This window comes from Salmo salar, chromosome ssa02, assembly GCF_905237065.1.
Source record: "Salmo salar chromosome ssa02, Ssal_v3.1, whole genome shotgun sequence".
In the NCBI taxonomy this organism is placed as follows: Eukaryota; Metazoa; Chordata; class Actinopteri; order Salmoniformes; family Salmonidae; genus Salmo; species Salmo salar.
The window spans coordinates 30,546,070-30,569,317 of NC_059443.1; the positions used below are offsets into that span (position 1 = coordinate 30,546,070).

At 44.1% G+C, this 23,248-nt stretch overlaps 1 protein-coding gene across 14 annotated transcripts in view; it reads right to left on the reverse strand.

The window, feature by feature from the left end:
* Window positions 1-23,248, reverse strand: part of LOC106579570 (regulating synaptic membrane exocytosis protein 2) — a 225,281-nt gene that overhangs the window by 161,986 nt on the left and 40,047 nt on the right. For all 14 annotated transcript variants that reach the window (XM_045701986.1, XM_045701962.1, XM_045701952.1 and 11 more), the window contains exons 3-5: window positions 20,277-20,508; window positions 19,095-19,106; window positions 3,959-4,251 (exon numbers count right to left, since the gene is read on the reverse strand). In XM_045701986.1, the coding sequence (XP_045557942.1) occupies window positions 3,959-4,251; window positions 19,095-19,106; window positions 20,277-20,508 (537 nt within the window). The remainder of the gene's footprint in view (window positions 1-3,958; window positions 4,252-19,094; window positions 19,107-20,276; window positions 20,509-23,248) is intronic.

A 23,248-nucleotide genomic window follows, 5' to 3' on the forward strand; every position in this document is an offset into this window, starting at 1 on the left:
TTTGTGTTTCTTCCATTTGCGAATAATCGCACCAAATGTTGTCACCTTCTCACCAAGCTGCTTGGCGATGGTCTTGTAGCCCATTCCAGCCTTGTGTAGGTCTACAATCTTGTCCCTGACATCCTTGGAGAGCTCTTTGGTCTTGGCCATGGTGGAGAGTTTGGAATCTGATTGATTGATTGCTTCTGTGGACAGGTGTCTTTTTTACAGGTAACAAGCTGCGGTTAGGAGCACTCCCTTTAAGACTGTGCTCCTAATCTCAGCTCGTTACCTGTATAAAAGACACCTGGGAGCCAGAAATCTTTCTGATTGAGAGGGGGTCAAATACTTATTTCCCTCATTAAAATGCAAATCAATTTATAACATTTCTGACATGCGTTTTTCTGGATATTTTTGTTGTTATTCTGTCTCTCACTCTTCAAATAAACCTGCGATTAAAATTATAGACTGATCATTTCTTTGTCAGTGGGAAAATGTACAAAATCAGCAGGGGATCAAATACTTTTTTCCCCCACTGTAAAGTATTTGATAGAAAACAAGTACTATTTGAACTCAGGTCTGGACTGCAGAGTACAGACTCAGAATGACACAATGAGGGGACTAGAGGAACATATTTCTGCTGTATGAGATACACTAGAAAAATGTGTGCAGGGTGTCTCTCTCCCTCTCTCTCTGTGTCAGTGGACTATGGAAAGAGGAAGGAGACACCGTGTGGTGATAAATGGAATCACAATAAATCAGCTGTGATGACGCAAGCAAGCCAAGGTACAGAGAAAAAGGATTCACAAGCACAGCATAGAAGCGTAATCCAACAGTCGGTCTATTTTCTTATTCTTTATTTAAACAGGTAGATCCCAATTGAGATCATAGATCTATTTTGCGCGAGAGAGATCTCTTGTGCAGACATTTCTGGAAGAAACACAGTACAGTCTCCAACTTTCCCTTGTGACAACAGTGACATAATACAGCCCGGCAGACCACCTAGAGCTCTGCATTGACTGTGCATCTTTCCCAACATCTTCCTGTACTATCTGTACCTGGCTAAAACATACCTAGAGAACAGTAGGACAAAAGGTGTATCTAGTTATTGTGATGAGTTGCAGCCAAGTGCTTCTTCAGCATGTCTGGTTTCTGCTGCTTCAAAGGAAGACACAGTGAATGCAGTATTATAGTCATCATCAGTCAGTTCACCAGCTAGGGAATCCCTCTAGCTGAGTTTGACTTAGGGGAAAGATGAAAGACACCAGTCATCCAGTGTGTGGGTGTGTGCTTGTCTGTGTCTGTGTGTTTGGGTGTGTCAATCCTGAACTTATTTTAGGGAGCGGTGTCCATGTGTCTTTCCTGCATCATGGGCCTCATGCGTACACATCTGTATGATCAAACTGTCTAGCGTTCTCAAAAAATAAGTCATTTGCTAGGAGCCATAGCTTTTATGATTTTTATTTACCCTACACTTTTCCCAGGCCCCGACCCTCACTCCCTCCAATACAACTCCAGAGTCATTTCAACCTAACCAACCACATGACACAGCTTGCTATAGGCAAGAGTCGGGTAAGTTGAGCCATTTTTTTTGTTTATTTAGCACCACTATGTCAAGGGAAATATAGTACTCTTTCTAGCAAAGATATCTCCATATATTTCAGGATGTTGTGTATCCCTGGGAATAATTAGAACTAAACGTAACAGTTTTGAAAACACAGCTTGTCCAAAAAAAGTGGTCTCTTGGCACAACTTACCCTGGGTATGGGGTCAATTGAGCATAGGGACAAGGTAAATTTAGCCACCTTGGGATAAGTGAGTGATAGTGTCCTGTGACAGTGAGGGATGGTGCTGGTAGGTCAAAGTTGAATTCATGGAATGGGGGTATGGAATATTGTACAGTGCATTATAAAGTAATTTAGACCCCTTGACTTTTTCCACATTTTGATAGGTTACAGCCTTATTCTAAAATGGATTAAATTGTTTCATTGTTTCATCAATCTACACACAATACTCCATAATGACAAAGCAAAAACGTTTTTTTTTTAATTTTGTCAAATACATCAAAATAAAAAAACGGAAATATCATATTTACATAAGTATTCAGACCATTTACTCAGTGCTTTGTTGAAGCACCTTTGGCAGCGATTACAGCCTCGAGTCTTCTTGGGTATGACGCTACAAACTTGGCAGACCTGTATTTGGGGAGTTTCTCGCATTATTCTCTGCAGATCCTCTCAAGCTCTGTCAGGTTGGATGGGGAGCATCGCTGCACATCTATTTTCAGGTCTCTACAGAGATGTTCAGTCGGGTTCAAGTCCGGGCTCTGGCTGGGCCACTCAAGGACATTCAGAGACTTGTCCCGAAGCCACTCCTGCATTGTCTTGGCTGTGTGTTTAGGGTCGCTGTTTTGTTGGAAGGTGAACCTTCGCCCCAGTCTGAGGTCCTGAGCGAAAACTTCTCCACACCATGATGCTGCCACCACCATGCTTCACCGTCGGGATGGTGTTAGGTTTCCTCCAGACGTGACACTTGGAATTCAGGCCAGAGAATCTTGTTTCTCATTGTCAGAGTCTTTAGGTGCCTTTTGGCAAACTCCAAGCGGGCTGTCATGTGCCTTTTATTGAGGAGTGGCTTTCGTCTGGCCACTCTACCATGAAGGCTTGATTGGTGGAGTGCTGCAGACATGGTTGTCCTTCTGGAAGTTTCTCCCATCTCCACAGAGGAACTCTAGAGCTCTGTCAGAGTGACCATTGGGTTGTTGGTTACCTCCCTGACCAAGTTCCTTCTCCCCCGATTGGTCATTTTGAGTGTAGGTTGATGATGATTTTCTTTTATGTAATCCATTTTATAATAAGGCTGTAACGGAACAAAATCTGAAAGAAGTCAACGGGTCTGAATACTTTTCCGAATATACTTTATATCTTAACATATATGTCTACATTCAGATATAGATGTCTCTGTTCAATATAACTTACCCTTCCATTTCTTGACCAGTTGGTCTAGGACAGGGGTGTTGTTTTGATGTTCCAATTCATAGACAGGTTCTATGCATTCAAGGATACTAAGCCCATGAAACTGGTCCTCAAGATGTTTACTATGTTTAGCAAGCTCAGACTCCATGTCATCAGATAAGACCTTGTGTGCTTCTGCTACTCTATCATTGCCTCTGTTTCGCACAGGTACATTTTCTTGTTTGTTTTGTCCATGTGTAATTCAGTCTATTTGTTCATCCCTTGCTGCTGCTCAAATGGACTTCTTTCTTTCTCTCACTTCCTTGGCTGCTCTCTCAAGAACCTCAAGGGGGGGCTAAACCCCTGCTTGTTTTACATTTGTGTACACAGGACATGAGGATGTCTGCTCTGTAACAATAAAAATGCACTCCTGAGTTCATACTGTAGGCATGACACATTGCAAAAATACTATGTATATTATGCATAAAACTGACTAAATGTAATCATAATTTGTATGGTGTATGGTGGCCATTGGTTCAACTTACCCCAAAAAGGCAAACATTTTGACAATATTATCCATCACAGCTACAAGGATGCACTTTCATGCTAGGTTTAGGACCTCATATTGAAGCTTATAGAGACCCCAACTGATGTATAAAACTATCTTCTTTGGTTTAGATACAAGCATCATGATACCTATAACATAATAAATGAATTACATTAATTAATTAATTAATTTCTTACCTAACTTCCTTATCAATTTTCCATGTGGTTTCTTCCTTCACAGAATCTATGAAATGATGACCTCATACTAAATATTTGGTCACATTATTCATTTTGTGTATGGTTTCCTAGAAACAAGGGGTGGCTCAACTTCCCCCACTCTCCTCTAACAGGTTTCACTTTTAACAGACAGTTTTCCTCCACAATAATGATCAAAATTTTAAATCCAGCTCAAATCCCAGAGGGAATTGTTCAAATGTGTTTAACATACACAACCTTACACACACACACACTGGACTCACCTGTCTATGTCCTGTCCTGGACCTGAGAGCCTCAGCCCTGAGCCGTTGTTGAGGGGGCCTTGTCTGGGGAGTCCGAGAGGTCTGCTTCTGTCTGCTGATATGTCCTCTAGGGGCCCCTGGTAGAGGAGATCCTGCTGCAGTTTGGCCTTCTTCTCCTGGGGGGCCTCCTCGTGACGTCGACCCCTGGGGCCCTCAGACACGCCCCGTGGCCCTGCGGCGCCGCTGTAGAACCACGCCCCCGACTTGGTTAGGATTTCTTGTTGTTTTCGGCACAAGTTGCATACCCACATAACCTGTACACAGAGGAGAGAGGGGGTTAGATATCTGCAGTGGTGGGGATGGTGGTGGTGGTGGTGGGCTTACAGCAATGAAATACAATGAAAGGTGTCATGGAATGGATCAACCCCTAGAGGAGACGTGCCAAGTATCATTAAAAAAGGATACTTGGACCTGCTAGATGTTGTAGGAAACACTGTAAATATACAGATGAGGATATGAATGATTTGATAATATTGCATACACATACAGTAGCCTTAGGGCAAGTGTTTAGGAGGGAGAGAATATTAGGATTGTATGTAGGACCATATTCAATCGAGGACATAATGTTGAGTTCACTGGACAGCCTGTGAGTATGATGAGGAATCTGAAGTTCATATGATCTACATTCTCAGAAAAAAGGATTCCAAAAGTGTTCTTCGGCCGCCCACATAGGAGAACCCTTTCTGCTTCCAGGTCGAACCATTTTTGGTTCCTGGTAGAACCCTCTGTGGAAAACGGTTCTCAAACAGTTCTCCTATGGGGACAGGCAAAGAACCCTGTAAGGCTCTAGATAGCACTTTTTTTCTAAGAGTGTACCTACCTACACCACTTGCTTATATGGGGTACCAGCCATAAAAATAAAATCACTAGAACAGGTATCCCCGTTCAAGTCAATGGGTTGGTAGTGGGTGGTTACAGAGTAATTAATTAGTAATTCTCTTTCTATGGTACTAACTTTGTGGTGCACAATACTGTAAGTAACTGAATCTAAACAGGAAGCTAGCTGCAGCCCTACTGTTTAATACAGCTGTGTGTATAGCAGAGGGATGGAGAGAGACTGTGTTCAGCAGCTCTACAGAGGAAGTAGCACTAACTGTGATCTGCAGCCCCCTCCCTCCACATTAGCCTCATAAATCCAGGAGCCGACAAAAGCCCTGATCACTCCACCTCAGAAGCAGCACAGCCGCCCTCAAAGCCTTGGCCTGCTTCGCAAATGGCACCCTATTCCCTACATAGTGCACTATGGGTCCTGATCAAGAAGTAGTGCACCATATTTAGCATAGGGTGCCATTTGGGATGCAACCTGATCACTCCGCCTCAGAGGCAGCTCATCCAGCCTCACTCTGCCCTAACAACCGCCCTCCCTAGTCTGGAGGAGGAGCTATGCCTAGTGGAAAGGAAGAAATGGGCAGCCACCTGAGCTGCCTGGCGCCTCTCTCTCTCTCTGAGGGAGTATGGTGCAGGGCATCAGGGTCCATAAGGAACTCAGCCTGTAGGCTGATGGCCAGTGACTGACAGACTAATTGACAGCTGTGACGTACAGCATCTTGTAGTCATAGCAGGATCTTGTAGTCATAGCAGATAATATTCTAATTTTTGGTGACTTTAACATTCACATGGAAAAGTCCACAGACCCACTCCAAAAGGCTTTCGGAGCCATCATCGACTCAGTGGGTTTTGTCCAACATGTCTCTGGACCTACTCACTGCCACAGTCATACTCTGGACCTAGTTTTGTCCCATGGAATAAATGATGTGGATCTAAATGTTTTTCCTCATAATCCTGGACTATCGGACCACCATTTTTTTGTTACGTTTGCAATTGCAACAAATAATCTGCTCAGACCCCAACCAAGGAGCATTAAAAGTCGTGCTATAAATTCTCAGACAACCCAAAGATTCCTTGATGCCCTTCCAGACTGCCTCTGCCTACCCAAGGACGTCAGAGGACAAAAATCAGTTAACCACCTAACCGAGGAACTCAATTTAACCTTGCGCAATACCCTAGATGCAGATGCACCCCTAAAAACTGAAAACATCTGTCATAAGAAACTAGCTCCCTGGTATACAGAAAATACACGAGCTCTGAAGCAAGCTTCCAGAAAATTGGAACGGAAATGGCGCCACACCAAACTGGAAGTCTTCCGACTAGCTTGGAAAGACAGTACCGTGCAGTATCGAAGAGCCCTTACTGCTGCTCGATCATCCTATTTTTCCAACTTAATTGAGGAAAATAAGAACAATCCGAAATTTCTTTTTGATACTGTCGCAAAGCTAACTAAAAAGCAGCCTTCGCAAATGGAGGATGGCTTTCACTTCAGCAGTAATAAATGTATGAACTTCTTTGAGGAAAAGATCATGATCATTAGAAAGCAAATTACAGACTCCTCTTTAAATCTGGGTATTCCTCCAAAGCTCCATTGTCCTGAGTCTGCACAACTCTGCCAGGACCTAGGATCAAGGGAGATACTAAAGTGTTTTAGTACTATATCTCTTGACGCAATGATGAAAATAATCATGGCCTCCAAACCCTCAAGCTGCATACTGGACCCTATTCCAACTAAACTACTGAAAGAGCTGCTTCCTGTGCTTGGCCCTCCTATGTTGAACATAATAAACGGCTCTCTATCCACCGGATGTGTACCAAGCTCACTAAAAGTGGCAGTAATAAAGCCTCTCTTGAAAAAGCCGAATCTTGATCCAGAAATTATAAAAAACTATCGGCCTATATCGAATCTTCCATTCCTCTCAAAAATTTTAGAAAAAGCTGTTGCACAGCAACTCACTGCCTTCCTGAAGACAAACAATGTATACGAAACGCTTCAGTCTGGTTTTAGACCCCATCATAGCACTGAGACTGCACTTGTGAAGGTGGTAAATGACCTTTTAATGACGTCAGACCGAGGCTCTGCATCTGTCCTCGTGCTCCTAGATCTTAGTGCCGCTTTTGATACCATCGATCACCACATTCTTTTGGAGAGATTGGAAACCCAAATTGGTCTACATGGACAAGTTCTGGACTGGTTTAGATCTTATCTGTCGGAAAGATATCAGTTTGTCTCTGTGAATGGTTTGTCCTCTGACAAATCAATTGTAAATTTCGGTGTTCCTCAAGGTTCCGTTTTAGGACCACTATTGTTTTCACTATATATTTTACCTCTTGGGGATGTCATTCGAAAACATAATGTTAAATTTCACTGCTATGCGGACGACACACAGCTGTACATTTCAATGAAACATGGTGAAGCCCCAAAATTGCCCTCGCTAGAAGCCTGTGTTTCAGACATAAAGAAGTGGATGGCTGCAAACTTTCAACTTTTAAACTCGGACAAAACAGAGATGCTTGTTCTAGGTCCCAAGAAACAAAGAGATCTTCTGTTGAATCTGACAATTAATCTGGATGGTTGTACAGTCGTCTCAAATAAAACTGTGAAGGACCTCGGCGTTACTCTGGACCCTGATCTCTCTTTTGAAGAACATATCAAGACTGTTTCAAGGTCAGCTTTTTTCCATCTACGTAACATTGCAAAAATCAGAGATTTTCTGTCCAAAAATGACGCAGAAAAATTAATCCATGCTTTTGTTACTTCTAGGCTGGACTACTGCAATGCTCTACTTTCCGGCTACCCGGATAAAGCACTAAATAAACTTCAGTTAGTGCTAAATACGGCTGCTAGAATCCTGACTAGAACCAAAAAATTTGATCATATTACTCCAGTGCTAGCCTCCCTACACTGGCTTCCTGTTAAGGCAAGGGCTGATTTCAAGGTTTTACTGCTAACCTACAAAGCATTACATGGGCTTGCTCCTACCTATCTTTCCGATTTGGTCCTGCCGTACATACCTACACGTACGCTACGGTCACAAGACGCAGGCCTCCTAATTGTCCCTAGAATTTCTAAGCAAACGGCTGGAGGTAGGGCTTTCTCCTATAGAGCTCCATTTTTATGGAATGGTCTGCCTACCAATGTGAGAGACGCAGACTCAGTCTCAACCTTTAAGTCTTTACTGAAGACTTATCTCTTCAGTAGGTCCTATGATTAAGTATAGTCTGGCCCAGGAGTGTGAAGGTGAACGGAAAGGCTGGAGCAACGAACCGCCCTTGCTGTCTCTGCCTTGCCGGTTCCCCTCTTTCCACTGGGATTCTCTGCCTCTAACCCTTTTACAGGGGCTGAGTCACTGGCCTACTGGTGTTCTTCCATGCCGTCCATGGGAGGGGTGCGTCACTTGAGTGGGTTGAGTCACTGACGTGGTCTTCCTGTCTGGGTTGGCGCCCCCCCTTGGGTTGTGCCATGGCGGAGATCGTTGTGGGCTATACTCGGCCTTGTCTTAGGACGGTAAGTTGGTGGTTGGAGACATCCCTCTAGTGGTGTGGGGGCTGTGCTTTGGCAAAGTGGGTGGGGTTATATCCTGCCTGTTTGGCCCTGTCCGGGGTATCATCGGATGGGGCCACAGTGTCTTCTGATCCCTCCTGTCTCAGCCTCCAGTATTTATGCTGCAGTAGTTTATGTGTCGGGGGCTAGGGTCAGTCTGTTACATCTGGAGTATTTCTCTTGTCTTATCCGGTGTCCTGTGTGAATTTAAATATGCTCTCTCTAATTCTCTCTTTCTCTCTTTCTGTCTTTCTCTCGGAGGACCTGAGCCCTAGGACCATGCCTCAGGACTACCTGGTATGATGACTCCTTGCTGTCCCCAGTCCACCTGGCCGTGCTGCTGCTCCAGTTTCAACTGTTCTGCCTGCGGCTATGGAACCCTGACCTGTTCACCGGACGTGCTTGTTGCACCCTCGACAACTACTATGATTATTATTATTTGACCATGCTGGTCATTTATGAACATTTTAACATTTTAACATTTTGACCATGTTCTGTTATAATATCCACCCTGCACAGCCAGAAGAGGACTGGCCACCCCTCATAGCCTGGTTCCTCTCTAGGTTTCTTCCTAGGTTTTTGGCCTTTCTAGGGAGTTTTTCCTAGGGAGTTTTTCCTAGCCACCGTGCTTCTTTCACATGCTTTGCTTGCTGTTTGGGGTTTTAGGCTGGGTTTCTGTACAGCACTTTGAGAATATCAGCTGATGTACGAAGGGCTATATAAATAAATTTGATTTGATTTGATTTGATACAGCAGACAGGCAATCAGCTGCACTCAACCCAGCAGCAGTGTCCTCCAGCCGCTAGCTATAGCCTGACTCTGGCCCTGGTCCTGTAGTCAGAGCATTGAGCTGACTCAGTACTAGAGTGCATTACTGTGATTACTATTGGCTGGGTTGGGCTTACACAGCACACTACACAACCCTCCACTGACTTAGTGGCTGGCTGGCTAACTGGCTGGCTAACTGGCTGGCTAACTGGCTGGCTAACTGGCTGGCTAACTAACTGGCTGGCTAACTGGCTGGCTAACTGGCTGGCTAACTGGCTGGCTAACTGGCTAACTAACTGGCTGGCTAACTGGCTGACTAACTGGCTGGCTAACTAACTGGCTGGCTAACTGGCTGGCTAACTGGCTGGCTAACTGGCTGACTAACTGGCTGGCTAACTAACTGGCTGGCTAACTGGCTGGCTAACTGGCTGGCTAACTGGCTGGCTAACTGGCTGACTAACTGGCTGACTAACTGGCTGGCTAACTGGCTAGGGGTCATATTCGGAAGGCCATGGCATGACCAATGAGAGGTTGTCTCCTTATCATCCCAGACAATCAGATGTCTGAACCACCGGGCGGCGGCTACACTCTACTTCCATACTTCTCAAGCACGCACGCACACACACAAACACAACCTCCATACCAGTCACAAGCACGCACACACACAAACATAACCTCCATACCAGTCACAAGCACACGCACACACACAAACACAACCTCCATACCAGTCACAAGCACACGCACACACACAAACACAACCTCCATACCAGTCACAAGCACGCACACACACAAACACAACCTCCATACCAGTCACAAGCACACGCACACACACAAACACAACCTCCATACCAGTCACAAGCACACGCACACACACAAACACAACCTCCATACCAGTCACAAGACACGCACACACACAAACACAACCTCCATACCAGTCACAAGCACGCACACACACAAACACAACCTCCATACCAGTCACAAGCCACGCACACACACAAACACAACCTCCATACCAGTCACAAGCACGCACACACACAAACACAACCTCCATACCAGTCACAAGCACACGCACACACACAAACACAACCTCCATACCAGTCACAAGCACACGCACACACACAAACACAACCTCCATACCAGTCACAAGCACACGCACACACACAAACACAACCTCCATACCAGTCACAAGAACACGCACACACACAAACACAACCTCCATACCAGTCACAAGCACACGCACACACACAAACACAACCTCCATACCAGTCACAAGCACGCACACACACAAACACAACCTCCATACCAGTCACAAGCACGCACACACACAAACACAACCTCCATACCAGTCACAAGCACACGCACACACACAAACACAACCTCCATACCAGTCACAAGCACACGCACACACACAAACACAACCTCCATACCAGTCACAAGCACGCACACACACAAACACAACCTCCATACCAGTCACAAGCACGCACACACACAAACACAACCTCCATACCAGTCACAAGCACGCACACACACAAACACAACCTCCATACCAGCCACAAGCACACGCACACACACACGCACACACTACCTCCACACCAGGTCCCACTTCTTGTCCATTACTCCAATCTCCCTCTGTGCTTAACATAGCCCAGTTCTTTCCCAGATAGAGAGAGCCTTGTACATCAGCCAGCATGAAACGACATGACCTACTTATTTACTGCTCACAAGAGTCAGTTCTCCAACCTGCCAATAATAATGAACCACATTCTGAGCTTCAGACTGTACATGCAGTGGGCTCTTTATCTCATCAGTGCATACCTGATAGTACATTAGTATTCCAAAACAGACCAGGAAGACATACACACATAGGTCAAATGAATACTGAGCCCTACTAAGCCTCACAGCGTTCCTATACAGGACTATATGGTGTAGCATCTGGTCTGCACACAAACAACCTGGATGACTAACGCACTAAAAAGTGAAAATGGTAGAAAATATAAGCAGTGGTTGATCACAGTAGAGATTATTTAATGATAAGGTTTAAGGTCGAAGCCATACTCCTTAGTCACATAGAAGTGGTGTCAGCACACACACACTCACACAGCATGTGCTCTAACAGTCCGTCCAGTGATGCAGCAGAGAGCGTGAGTTTGGCCCACTCTGACAGACTACTGTTAGCATCTGTAATAGTCCCTAAACCAAACACACATACACATACAAATACACACATGCACACACACACACACACACAGGTCAAGCAGCTGTGCTGATTGCCAGAGGTGTGTTCACTGCAGCCAGACTGCAGTCCCTCCTTCTCCACCGCTTCACGCCTGAGAGCAGTCAGGGGGACGGGTGTCGGGGAGGAAGGGGAGAGGAAGGGACAGCCCCCCCCAGGCTGGGCCATTTCTCCCTGTGTTTGCACATTTCATAGTCATTGAACCTGCACCCAAATATAGAACATTAAAAAACCTAGTGCTCCAAACCTAGCGGAGGAATAGAAATGGCATATGTAGCCCACTAAATGTCCCAGCAAACAAGGGACGTCCTGAGGACATTCGGCGATGTTCCCATTAGGTCCCTTAAGGGTTTTGGCGCAAAGTTATCCCACTAACGTTCTGAGAACATTCTAAGAACATTGCGTGATAGTCCCAAGGGGATGTTCTCTGAGGGACCGATGTCTAGTTCCCTGTACATTCCCAGGACATCGCTGATGACCATTTCAGGACCTTTTTAGTATGTTCTCAGGACTTTCATTTTACTAGGCCTTAGGATGCTGCGTGATGATCCCTAGGGAATGTTCTCTGGGGGACTTTTTTATAGTTCTCATTTTTACGACATTCTATCATGGTCCCCTGAATGTTCCCTGAATGTTCTTGGGACGCTGTGTCATGGTCCTCTGGAGGTTTTGTCTAGTTCACAGTTTGTCCAGGGAACGTCCCCAAGGACGTTTTTAGGACGTTCTTTGGATGTTGTGTCATGGTCCCCTGAAGGTTTTGTCTAGTTCCCAGTTTGTCCCAGGAAAGTAATGATATGGTATGGGGTTTTAAGGTAAGTGGTACGCTGTTCAGCTAAAATAGTGTAAAAGTCTTTAATCGGGGAGATACCTAGTCAGTTGCACAACTGCATGCCTTCAACCAAAATGTGTCTTCCGCATTTAACCCAACCCCTCTGAAACAGGGAGGTGCAGGGGGCTGCCTTAATTGACGTCCGGGAAGCAGTTGTGCTCTTCAGTTTTGCTAAAGAGCAGAACTGCAGCGTTTTCCATCTTACCAGTTTGGCGATTCAAACCAGCGACCTTTCGGTTACTGATCCAACACTCTTAACAACCTGCTGCCCCTATCAATGACAACATGATTACATTTGACATGATCACTTAGCACGGACTTTTCAATATGACCCCACCTGGGATTTGAACTCACAACCTCCAGTTTGGGGTTTGCTGATCTTTCTGCTGCACCACAAAGTCTGTAGAATTTCAGACGTCCCCTACACATTCATTACTTATAATACATCTCTGCACTTAGCAAAATAGTGCTATCTGCACTGCTATTTTAGTTATCAGTTCATCTGACTATTCTCTCATTGATTTAACTAACTTATTTCAGGATTTTGAGTTTGGGTTTTCTGTATAGTTGTCTAATGTTGGTGAAGCATATTGTTCTGTTTTAATGCTACTCCTGAATCACTATGATCAATTTAATAGTTGTTCTTGTTTGCAGGGTGTGCTGGAGCATAGGTATTGTAGGCTACTGATGTGTTTCGATGGGTACCATCAAGCTGTTTAGATTGATATGTCATTTGTTATCTAATGTTTTTTCATTTAAACTTAATACATCCTAATCATCTTTTTCATTTGCATTTGGTCCCATGCAAAGATATTATACCCCATATTTTATTCCATCTATTTACTCCATTTAATCCATCTGGACTTGAATCAATAACTTTTATCTAAAATGAGCAGGCCTAGCGTTCAGACAACCTCATGTGTTGCAAATCTCTACAGCAGAACACTGCTATAGCCTTTTTCAAGGGTGGTGCTGTGGTGGTGCTTTCGATTACCAATCTAGTGTATGTTCATCACTTTCTAAAAGACGATTTACAGCATTGACTGAAACTCCTTTAAGATAGAGAGAGAGCAGCCTTCAGCTATCCCAGTTTGTGCTGAGCTGTGTTTAGCTGTCAAGCCTGTGACGCTACACTACATCAAGTAAAGTTAATAGGGGAGGGAGGAGACGATCGCCTCTTTGTGATGCATATGTTCCAGTAGCCAATACTCAGTCAATGAGCGCTCTCTTGTGGCCAAGAAGCAGCACTACACTACAACAGCATCCTACCAATACAGTCGAGTGGAGCATGATATTATCAAACTTCAAAGCTATAGGACAATGAAAATACCACGGTGACCATTTTTAACTTTTAAGAGAATTGCAACCATTGTTGCATTACTTGAGTCCAAATAGTCACTGTTCTTTTCAGAGACAAAAACACATACCTGGTATCATATCCTTCAGACTAAACGCATTCCCAACCATCAGATGTTACTGTATCTTGTTCACAGCATTCAGAGAACACAAATATCACATACTATAAAGAGATGTGCGTCATGGTCAAATATTCATGTGATGGTGAATAGACTGTCATCGGTATCATATTGCCCGTTTCCCTCCCAGTTCACCTGGCCTGAACTTAACTGAGCTCATTAAAAACTCAATGTTAAAGGGAACATGTCTGGGAACATCTTGGCTTTGAAACTGAGTTTGCACTTGAACCGACAGTGTCTGAAACATACAGAACCTATTCAATCATCCTGCACTCCTTTTCCCCCATGCAACACACGTTTTTATGTGTTATTAAAACATGTGTGATATAAGATATATAACCTACCTAAGATGAAATATACCACATTCTTCTAAATCGGTGTGTGTAAAGATCTCAAAAAGACAGAGGGAAACATTTATTAAAGTATATTTCATGAAACGGTGTAGCCTAAATAGAGATGAAAGAAGAGCCGACTCTCACATGCTCAAACACTGCCTGGCACGTGGTGCATCACATTTTAATGAGGTTCTAAATTTAGTGTGTCGGGCGCGCGGTAATAATAATAGACTTGATGCATAAATGTATGCCACTTTATTTTACCAAAGTTCAGAAAGACGTGAGAGAGAATGATGAGAGCGGCTTGAGAAATGGAGAGACTGGATTCACACAGAGAGATGGCAGATGTCTTTCACAGACCCCCCTAAGCCCTGTGACATTATTTACAAAGCCAAAGTCTATTTTTGGTCTGACTTGAGCATTTGGCATGCAAAGTCGGCTTATCAAAGAGCTGTTCACCGTTTCACATACATTTTAGAAATGACCATATATATTCAGAATTTCAGAGAACATGATCTAATGAGAACTTTCACCGAAAATGAGCACTACATAGACTAAAAAAATCCATATAAACGTATTCAGACTACGTGCCCTCACCTAGGCTATAACAAGGTGTTTATAACATGTAGGCATTCATAATAGCCTACAATTCATTCATCATTGGTCGTATTATCATCTACATTAAAATACTCTGACTACTTATGCAGACAGTGCACAACAGTCTATAGCCTACATGTGCATTGTGCATGCAGTATCCAAACGGCTGATTGTGAGCCCATCGTATTGAATGACTTCCAAGCCAAGACAATCAATTTTACATTTAGCTTACCCATGGTAACGACGGGAAGAACCGTGTCCGCGCAGAAAAACAGCGTATGTAATCCTAATTTGGTGGAAATGTTACGGGGCAGCGTGCAGTAAAATCAGGAAGAACCGAGGAAACAAGACAGGCGCCGACCTTCAACACCGTTCAGCACCGCGGACAGTACCTAGTCGGACAACAGGCAGGCAGCTATCTCTGCTCAATGTAGCCCGCGTGAAGGTTACGCGATGCTAATAATGTATGTGATTTGTCCAGGCTGCAAATAATACCACCCAGTCAGACAGTCTTATGTTCCAACCATAATTATTTTCTAAACAGATTATTTACAGAAAATAACAAAATACGCGTCTGCCACGATGTCAAATAGAAAACGCTACAGCCCCTTCATAAATGCAGTAAAGGATTCCAATTTTGAAACGCGGCACACAAAAAATAAGCATACAGAAGCAGCTTCATGGGAGGAAAGATGTGCAAGAGTGAGCAAGAAAACGTGCAATCATGTTTTTACCGCCGCTGTATTAGGCCTACTAGTTAAGTCTTCATTACTAATAGATGCGGGTGTGAGTCTCCCGCTACCGAGGCTTATTCGAGCTCATTATAAATGCAGCGCGTCCCCCCGTGGTGCTGGGCGGCCCAACTGTGCTCAAAGAATCCAATGTGTGCCGTTCCACGCCCGTGACGCTCAGGGACTTACCAAGCTATTTCTGATGCGCCACAACAACGGGATCTTCTAAATTCACTGGAATATTAGGCTTTTTTTACTTTGATGACCAGAAAGATCCAATAAGTGTGAGTTCTGTTCATTTGCAGCAGAGTGAATGAGAGCTGAGACCCAAGATCACCACAGCACATGTGATGTCCTCAAAAGTCGCTTTAATCACGAATGACTTGGTCTCAGGAGACTGTTGAATCCTGAGGCATTTTTGAGCAACATCAGAGGAATTGAAATGGTGAACAGTCCTCCTTTAAGGACTGAGGAGGGAGGAGGATTCTGGGGGTTCAAAAATGTACATAGTGCACAGTATGTCTTTCAAAGACTCCATCTATATCTCCAAGATCCTTCCTGGTATAAGATGTTTCTACTATGTAGCAGCTGAGCCTAGACTAGACTGACCTGTGGTTACACATAAAGGCCCTCAGTACTGTCTTATCAGACTGGATGTCATTCACCTCTTTGCTGTAGGCTAATATCAAGCAAAGATATATAACAAAATATCATATTTTATTGTCATAACCGTGAGTCTGATAGGCTATACTAGACTAAATAAGAAAATAAATCATCCCAGGGCTCAGTCTAATGTAGCTCAAATCCATCTCAAATCTTCACTCCTGCTTCTTCTCCTGCCTCTCTGTGAAACTGTCAGCAGCAAGTCTGTCCTATCGTATTCCAGTGTCCAACAGCTCTGTTAGAGGCCCCAGACACTGAGGCGTGTAAATATTGATGCTGTTTCACAGAACAAGAGATCACTCGTCACTGCTGCCACTGGTTGTGGGAAGGAAAGAGAATACTGATGGAAAAAGAACAGATTTCACCACCATCACAAGCACCTCTTTGACTGACACACAAGCTTTCAGACGTGACAAGCTACTGCAGGTGGATGGGCTGACCAAAACATCCCCAACTGAGCTATATAGTCTTAGTTAATGAACTTGCAATAACATAACATCTATTCTTATTATGAGACTCTGAAAATTGTTGTGTGTGAGTCTGTGTGCACGCGGCGTGTGTTTGTAAACATGAAAGGGCTTTATTGTGTCCAACATGTGAAAGGCTCTGGTCAAAAGTAGTTCACTATATAGGGAATAGGGTGCCATTTGAGACATCCTTTAGGTCCATGGGCCCTGCCCTCAGAGGCATAGCAGTCAGGCCCCCAGTGACATCCCCCTCCTTGGGTTGAAAAACTATCTGGTCACTCAGCCCTGTCTGGGAACCACACCCCTGGATGAGCTGGCCCTGAGGGCTCCGTGAGGGCTTGGAGCCCTGCAACCAGATACAGGGGAGGCAGTGTCTGTGTAAACTGTGTCGCTCTGGCTGAGACAGCAGCACATCTACTGAATGTATGTACACCTCCACCTCAACCATCCATCCATCTATATCTATCTCCACCTCAACCCCCACCATCCATCCATCCATCCATCCATCCATCTCCATCCCTCTACTGTACCTCCTCCACCTCCAGACCAGTAATAACAACAGTTTTCCTTTCAAATACTTTAGCTGCATGTGCCATTTGGGATGCAACCAATGTATTTTCATGGCCAAGAATACAGATAGCTACAATACCAGGCTAACAGTGGGCAGGGCAGCAGTGGGCCTATCCTCCTATCCTTTGATCTGATCCCAGGGCAGATCTGCCAACACTCCCACTACTCATCACACTGTCCCAACCCTACTGCTGCTGCTGCCTCCTGCCAGCCCACAGCCACCACTCAACACCATCTGTAGGCTACAACTCTGGGGGAAACCCATCCTCCACCCATAATCAGTCAACAACAAAGACAGACAGGCAACATTGGCAGCCGACGGACAAAAGGTCCAGTGGAGGTGGACTCTCAGCTCATTCAGCTCAGTCATAGCTGTTTAGGGAAAACTTTGACAGGGATTTGGTCCAAACTTTGCATTGAAAATGGAACAAAGATACCGAAAAATATTTTCTGCCATATAGTTTATACAGTTGAAGTCGGAAGTTTACATACACCTTAGCCAAATACATTTAAACTCAGTTTTTCACAATTCCTGACATTTAATCCTAGTAAAAATTCCCTGTCTTAGGTGAGTTAGGATCACCACTTTATTTTAAGAATGTGAAATGTCAGAATAATAGTAGAGAGAATGATTTATTTCAGCTTTTATTTCTTTCATCACGTTCCCAGTGGGTGAGAAGTTTACATACACTCAATTAGTATTTGGTAGCATTGCCTTTAAATTGTTTAACTTGGGTCAAACGATTCGGGTAGCCTTCCACAAGCTTCCCACAATAAGTTGGGTGAATTTTGGCCCATTCCTCCTGACAGAGCTGGTGTAACTGAGTCAGGTTTGTAGGCCTCCTTGCTCGCACACGCCTTTTCAGTTCTGCCCACACATTTTCTATGGGTTTGAGGTCAGGGCTTTGTGATGGCCACTCCAATACCTTGACTTTGCTGTCCTTAAAGCATTTTGCCACAACTTTGGAAGTATGCTTGGGGTCATTGTCCATTTGGAAGACCCATTTGCGACCAAGCTTTAACTCCCTGACTGATGTCTTGAGATGTTGCTTCAATATATCCTCATAATTTTCCTCCTAATGATGCCATCTATTTTGTGAAGTGCACCAGTCCCTCCTACAGCAGTGGCTTCTTCCTTGCTGAGCGGCCTTTCAGGTTATGTCGATATAGGACTCATTTTACTGTGGATATAGATACTTTTGTACCTGTTTCCTCCAGCATCTTCACAAGGTCCTTTGCTGTTGTTCTGGGATTGATTTGCACTTTTCGCACCAAAGTACGTTCATCTCTAGGAGACAGAACATGTCTCCTTCCTGAGCGGTATGACGGCTGTGTGGTCCCATGGTGTTTATACTTGCATACTATTGTTTGTACAGATGAACGTGACACCTTCAGGCATTTGGAAATTGCTCCCAAGGATGAACCAGACTTGTGGAGGTCTACAATTTTTCTTCTGAGGTCTTGGCTGATTTCCTTTGATTTTCCCATGATGACAAGCAAAGAGGCACTGAGTTTGAAGGTAGGCCTTGAAATACATCCACAGGTACACCTCCAATTGACTCAAATGATGTCAAATAGCCTATCAGAAGCTTCTAAAGCCATGACATTTTCCAAACTGTTTAAAGGCACAGTCAACTTAGTGTATGTAAACTTCTGACCCACTGAAATTATGATACAGTGAATTATAAGTGAAATAATCTGTCTGTAAACAATTGTTAGAAAAATTACTTGTGTCATGCACACAGTAGATGTCCTAACCGACTTGCCAAAATTATAGTTTGTTAACAAGAAATTTGTGGAGTGGTTGAAAAACAAGTTTTAATGACTCCAACCTAAGTGTATGTAAACTTACGACTTCAACTGTATATTCCATTTTGATCTGGACTTCAACATGATATGATTGACTCACAGATGTGATTGGTCAAAAATCATGTATTCAAGGTACTGTATGTGTATATTACAGTCTGCGAAGCATCTTATGGGGGCGAAGGAGTGATGCTTCTATTCAGACTTTTCTTATTCGAGATGCGAAAAAGGTTGGAAAAGGATTTGCTAACCACTTTGTCCTCCTGTTGCAATTCCATGAGAGCAGGAATGCAGCAGACAGAGATAGAGGGAGTGGAAGACAGGGACAGAGAGAGAGAGAGGAGGAAAGGAAAGGGGAGAAAGATTGTGAGTGACATTAGTACACTTTGACACATCGCATTCCGACAGTGAGGGTATTGGACGGCACCAAACATAAACACTCAGATAATAATATGTATAGGCTTACTCTGTAGGAGGATTTCACAACAAGGTTAGTTAGTTAGACAGTGGAGCAGCAAGGTAATACACAGCAGCCATGAGATTTAGGGCTGTCGTGAGACGCCAGGGGAGAAGCTCCCCCCAGTGGTAAAGAAAAATATTTACATTTGACATATTTATCAGACCCTCATATCCAGAGCAACTAGGGTTAAGTGCCTTGCTCAAGGGCACATATACTCTGGGATTCAAACCAGCAATCTTTTGGCTACTGGCCCAACACTTTTAACCGCTAGGCTACCTGACGCCAAACTGAAAACAAGACCTGAAGAAATCACTGCATCTAGAATCATCCCTCACCACATTAACAGTCAGAGTCTAACAAAGTAATGCAGAGAGTATGAATGGGAGAAACATCGGTAGGAGTTGGTACATGGTATAGATCATCAGTAGGGATGTGTTGTGAGCTGCATCACTGTCTGTATCTGGCTTGAGGCCCAGTTTCTGATTTCACACTAATGTTTCATAACCCAGTGGAGGATTTGATTTGAGACAGAAATGGATGGACTAGTCAGGCTATTTTTGGGACCCAAGAGAGACAGTAGCAGCAAAAAACCACTCTCTCATGACAGCTGGACTGCACTGGCCTGCATGGGATTGTATAAAATGTGTTGTATTGACAAATTACTTCCACCTTCTCACTGTAATCTTACAAGAGAACAATCATTACAAAAACATTTCCAGATTTGTATGTGTGTGTATGTGTGTGTGTGTGTGTGTGTGTGTGTGTGTGTGTGTGTGTGTGTGTGTGTGTGTGTGTGTGTGTGTGTATGTGTGTGCCTATGTGTGTGTGTGTGCCTATGTGTGTGTGTGTGTAATCTTATAAGAGGACAATCATTACAAAACATTTTTGACAGGTATGCATGCAAGTGTGTATGTGTGTGTGCGTGCGTTCATAGACACAGACAAACAGAGGTAGCTAGACTCAACCTCCTCACCTTATTTGACCGCAGAGACACTCGTCCTCCGCACCGAGCACAGAATTTCGTTTGGCAATATGAACAGAGGTGGCCGCAGCCGTCAGCAAATTTGGTTTTGTGGCAAATCCCGCAGGTAGGAGAGTCGTTGGGGTTCTTCTGGGGTTCTCCTGTCGTCCCCGTCTGCGGGGTTGTATCGTCCCCCATCTTCTTCACCTGGTCCTTGTAGCTCTCAAACTGCTGGTGCAGCTTCCTGCAAGGAAGGAAAGAAGCAAGAGAGGAGCACAGTTAGGAAAAGATCAGTTCAGAACAGAAACTGTCCTAAATGTCTCCCTAGTCCCGTTAAAGTGCACTACTTTTGCCAGAGCATAACAATGCACTTCAGGGGAAAGGAAGTCATTTCAGATGTCAATGTGCTGTAGCTAACTGCAGGATGTTGTGTGAAGTCCATTAGTGTTGGTAGACAGCAAAGCGGCGTATGTAGCTCTGATTCCTTTCTAAGAGAAATGTAGGGAACACTTTCTATGAGAAACATGCTTTATAATGGCCTTGATTATATACACTTATAGAAAGTGTAACCAAAAGGTTTTGTAAACCAAATAACCTACAGTTTGATACATACAACCGTCAGAGTTGGAAATGTTTCAGAGTATGTTCTGCATTGCATTGTTGTACCGTTACTATAGATCTCCATTCACATAGAGCTGCACCCATCTTTACTGAAACAAGGCGGGCCAGGTAGGAAGGTATAGAGTTTGCATTGTAAGTTTAAGAGCCTAACTTAATTCCACTTACTCAGGTTCCCGGCGTTTAATGAATCATTTGTACCCGTGTTTCTATTTCAGGGCGGGGCCCAAGACGTAAGCCAGTACAGCCCTCCGAATGTCAATGCCCGCACTTCAGTGGAAAGAACACATCAAATCTGTTTTTCACAGCAACAACATCATGACTGGGTAGCCCACACTACAGCATCGATCCAACCATCGGACTAACAGTGCCTTTAGACAGTGCAGAGGAAGCAGACTATTGGGTAGGCTCCATGTGGTTACTGAAACAACGCCGACCCTTCAAGTCTTCAGACATTGTTTCTACGAACCAGAATGGAACATAGATCCCAGTGGGCAAAGTCTTTGTATGCGTCCCAAATGGCACCCTATTCCCTACACAGTGCACTACTTTAGACCTGTGCCCTGTGGGAAAAGGGTGCCAAATAAGGAAAAGGGGGCCATTTGGAAGGAAGCTTTTAGCTCAACATTCTTTTTTTAATCTGCACCGCCTGCTCAAAACACTAGATGTACATTCAGTGTCATCTTGTCCTATACTCTCCCAATGCACCCGCACATGGCAGGTCCAACCGGACCTGAGGACCAGAGGACCCTGAAACGCTACCTCACACAGACAGACCAGCATGCATGTCAATCAGGTGTATCCTTGGAAACTAAAACCCTGGCTGACTTCATATGGCGATTAGAATTGGTTTCGTCTCCACATTTTCCCCTGCAACATTCATTAGTCACGTGAATTATTAACCAGAGCTATCATTTTACCGTCCGTATGCATGGCTTGGTGTCGCGTAGGTGATAAACATGCTGCCTCTTCTTTCCCACAAACAGGCCTTTTATTTAGATCCCAAATGTAATTGGCGGGTGACTCGATGTGGCTGGGCCTTGTCTGATGACTATCCCCCTGCTGAACACTAGATAGAGACGGAACCCTGGATGGCACCTCTCTGTGTCACACTGCCACGCTGCTGTACCCACTCTGGATGAACACTGGGCTACTACTGTCTCTATTTACTGAACACAAGGGATCTGTGGAATAAGTTTAGAAGGTGTAATACAATACAATAAAATACAATGCAATATAATTCATCTACAACTTGTGTTCTTAACCCTGGGTCACATGGGCTTGGGAGGCTCACAGGGATCTTGGTATCCACAGTGCCCCACCAATTAAAATGTTTTCAACTTAATACTATTTGTATTATGTTCTTGTATTCCGCAAAAAAAAGTTTTTACCTAAATGCACTGAACTCTAAAACTAGAATCTTTAGTTGCTACATCCATTTTTGGTATGGAATACCATGATATACTCAATTAGTCTTGAAGAATATAACTTATAAATGCCTCATGAGTTTAGTTCAACTGTCTTAGCCCATCAAAACCCAAAATTGCTTGTTTTACTCCAATGTTTGTAAACAATGTAAATGTAACAAACACTGTGTAGTCTCAGAACATTGATAAAACTATCATTTTGATATCATGGATGGTCAGTCCTTGAATCCATAGCTCTGTCTATGAATTTGAGAGTGGTTACATTTCCCTAGGCCCATCCCTCAGCTTTTTACCAAAACAGAGGCGGAATGCCCGCTTTGTTATAGTTTCAATGAAGGACTCTGGCTTTAAGCTTTAAAACCGCTACGTTTTCTCTCTGCCTCATGGAAAAATGTATAGAATTGCAGGATATTGGCTTAGACACTGTAACAACAAAACATCTCTCTGTCCCATGACAAAATGTCTAAAACTGCAGGAAATTAGCTTGAAAACTGCAACTTTTTGGTCTCCGATGCCAATGGGTCTTTAAAATGTTTCTTCCCACGGCCTGAGACTTGGTTTGTCCGGCCATGCACTACCGAAGTCATAGTAAAACTCCTTGCTATTTTTATCTCACTCGAATTATGAGGTGGTCCCTGATGAATTTGCTATCACAAAAGGGGTTACTGACCCCAAAAAGTTTGAAAAACTCTGGTTTAGAGGGCCTATAGAGGCTCCTAGATTCACTAGAGAGAGTCACTAGAGAGCTGCCATTGAAGATGCAACTCTCCCTAAACCAGGAAGAGGTTTAGGGAGAGGAGAGGGGTAGGGAGAAGGAGGAAGAGAGGGAAAGGAGGGGTAGGGAGAGGAGATGGCCAGGGAAAAGAGGGAGAGGAATAGAGTAGAGGGGGGAGGGGAGGGGGAGGAGAGAGGGGTATTGAGAGGTTCAGGCAGCTGGTG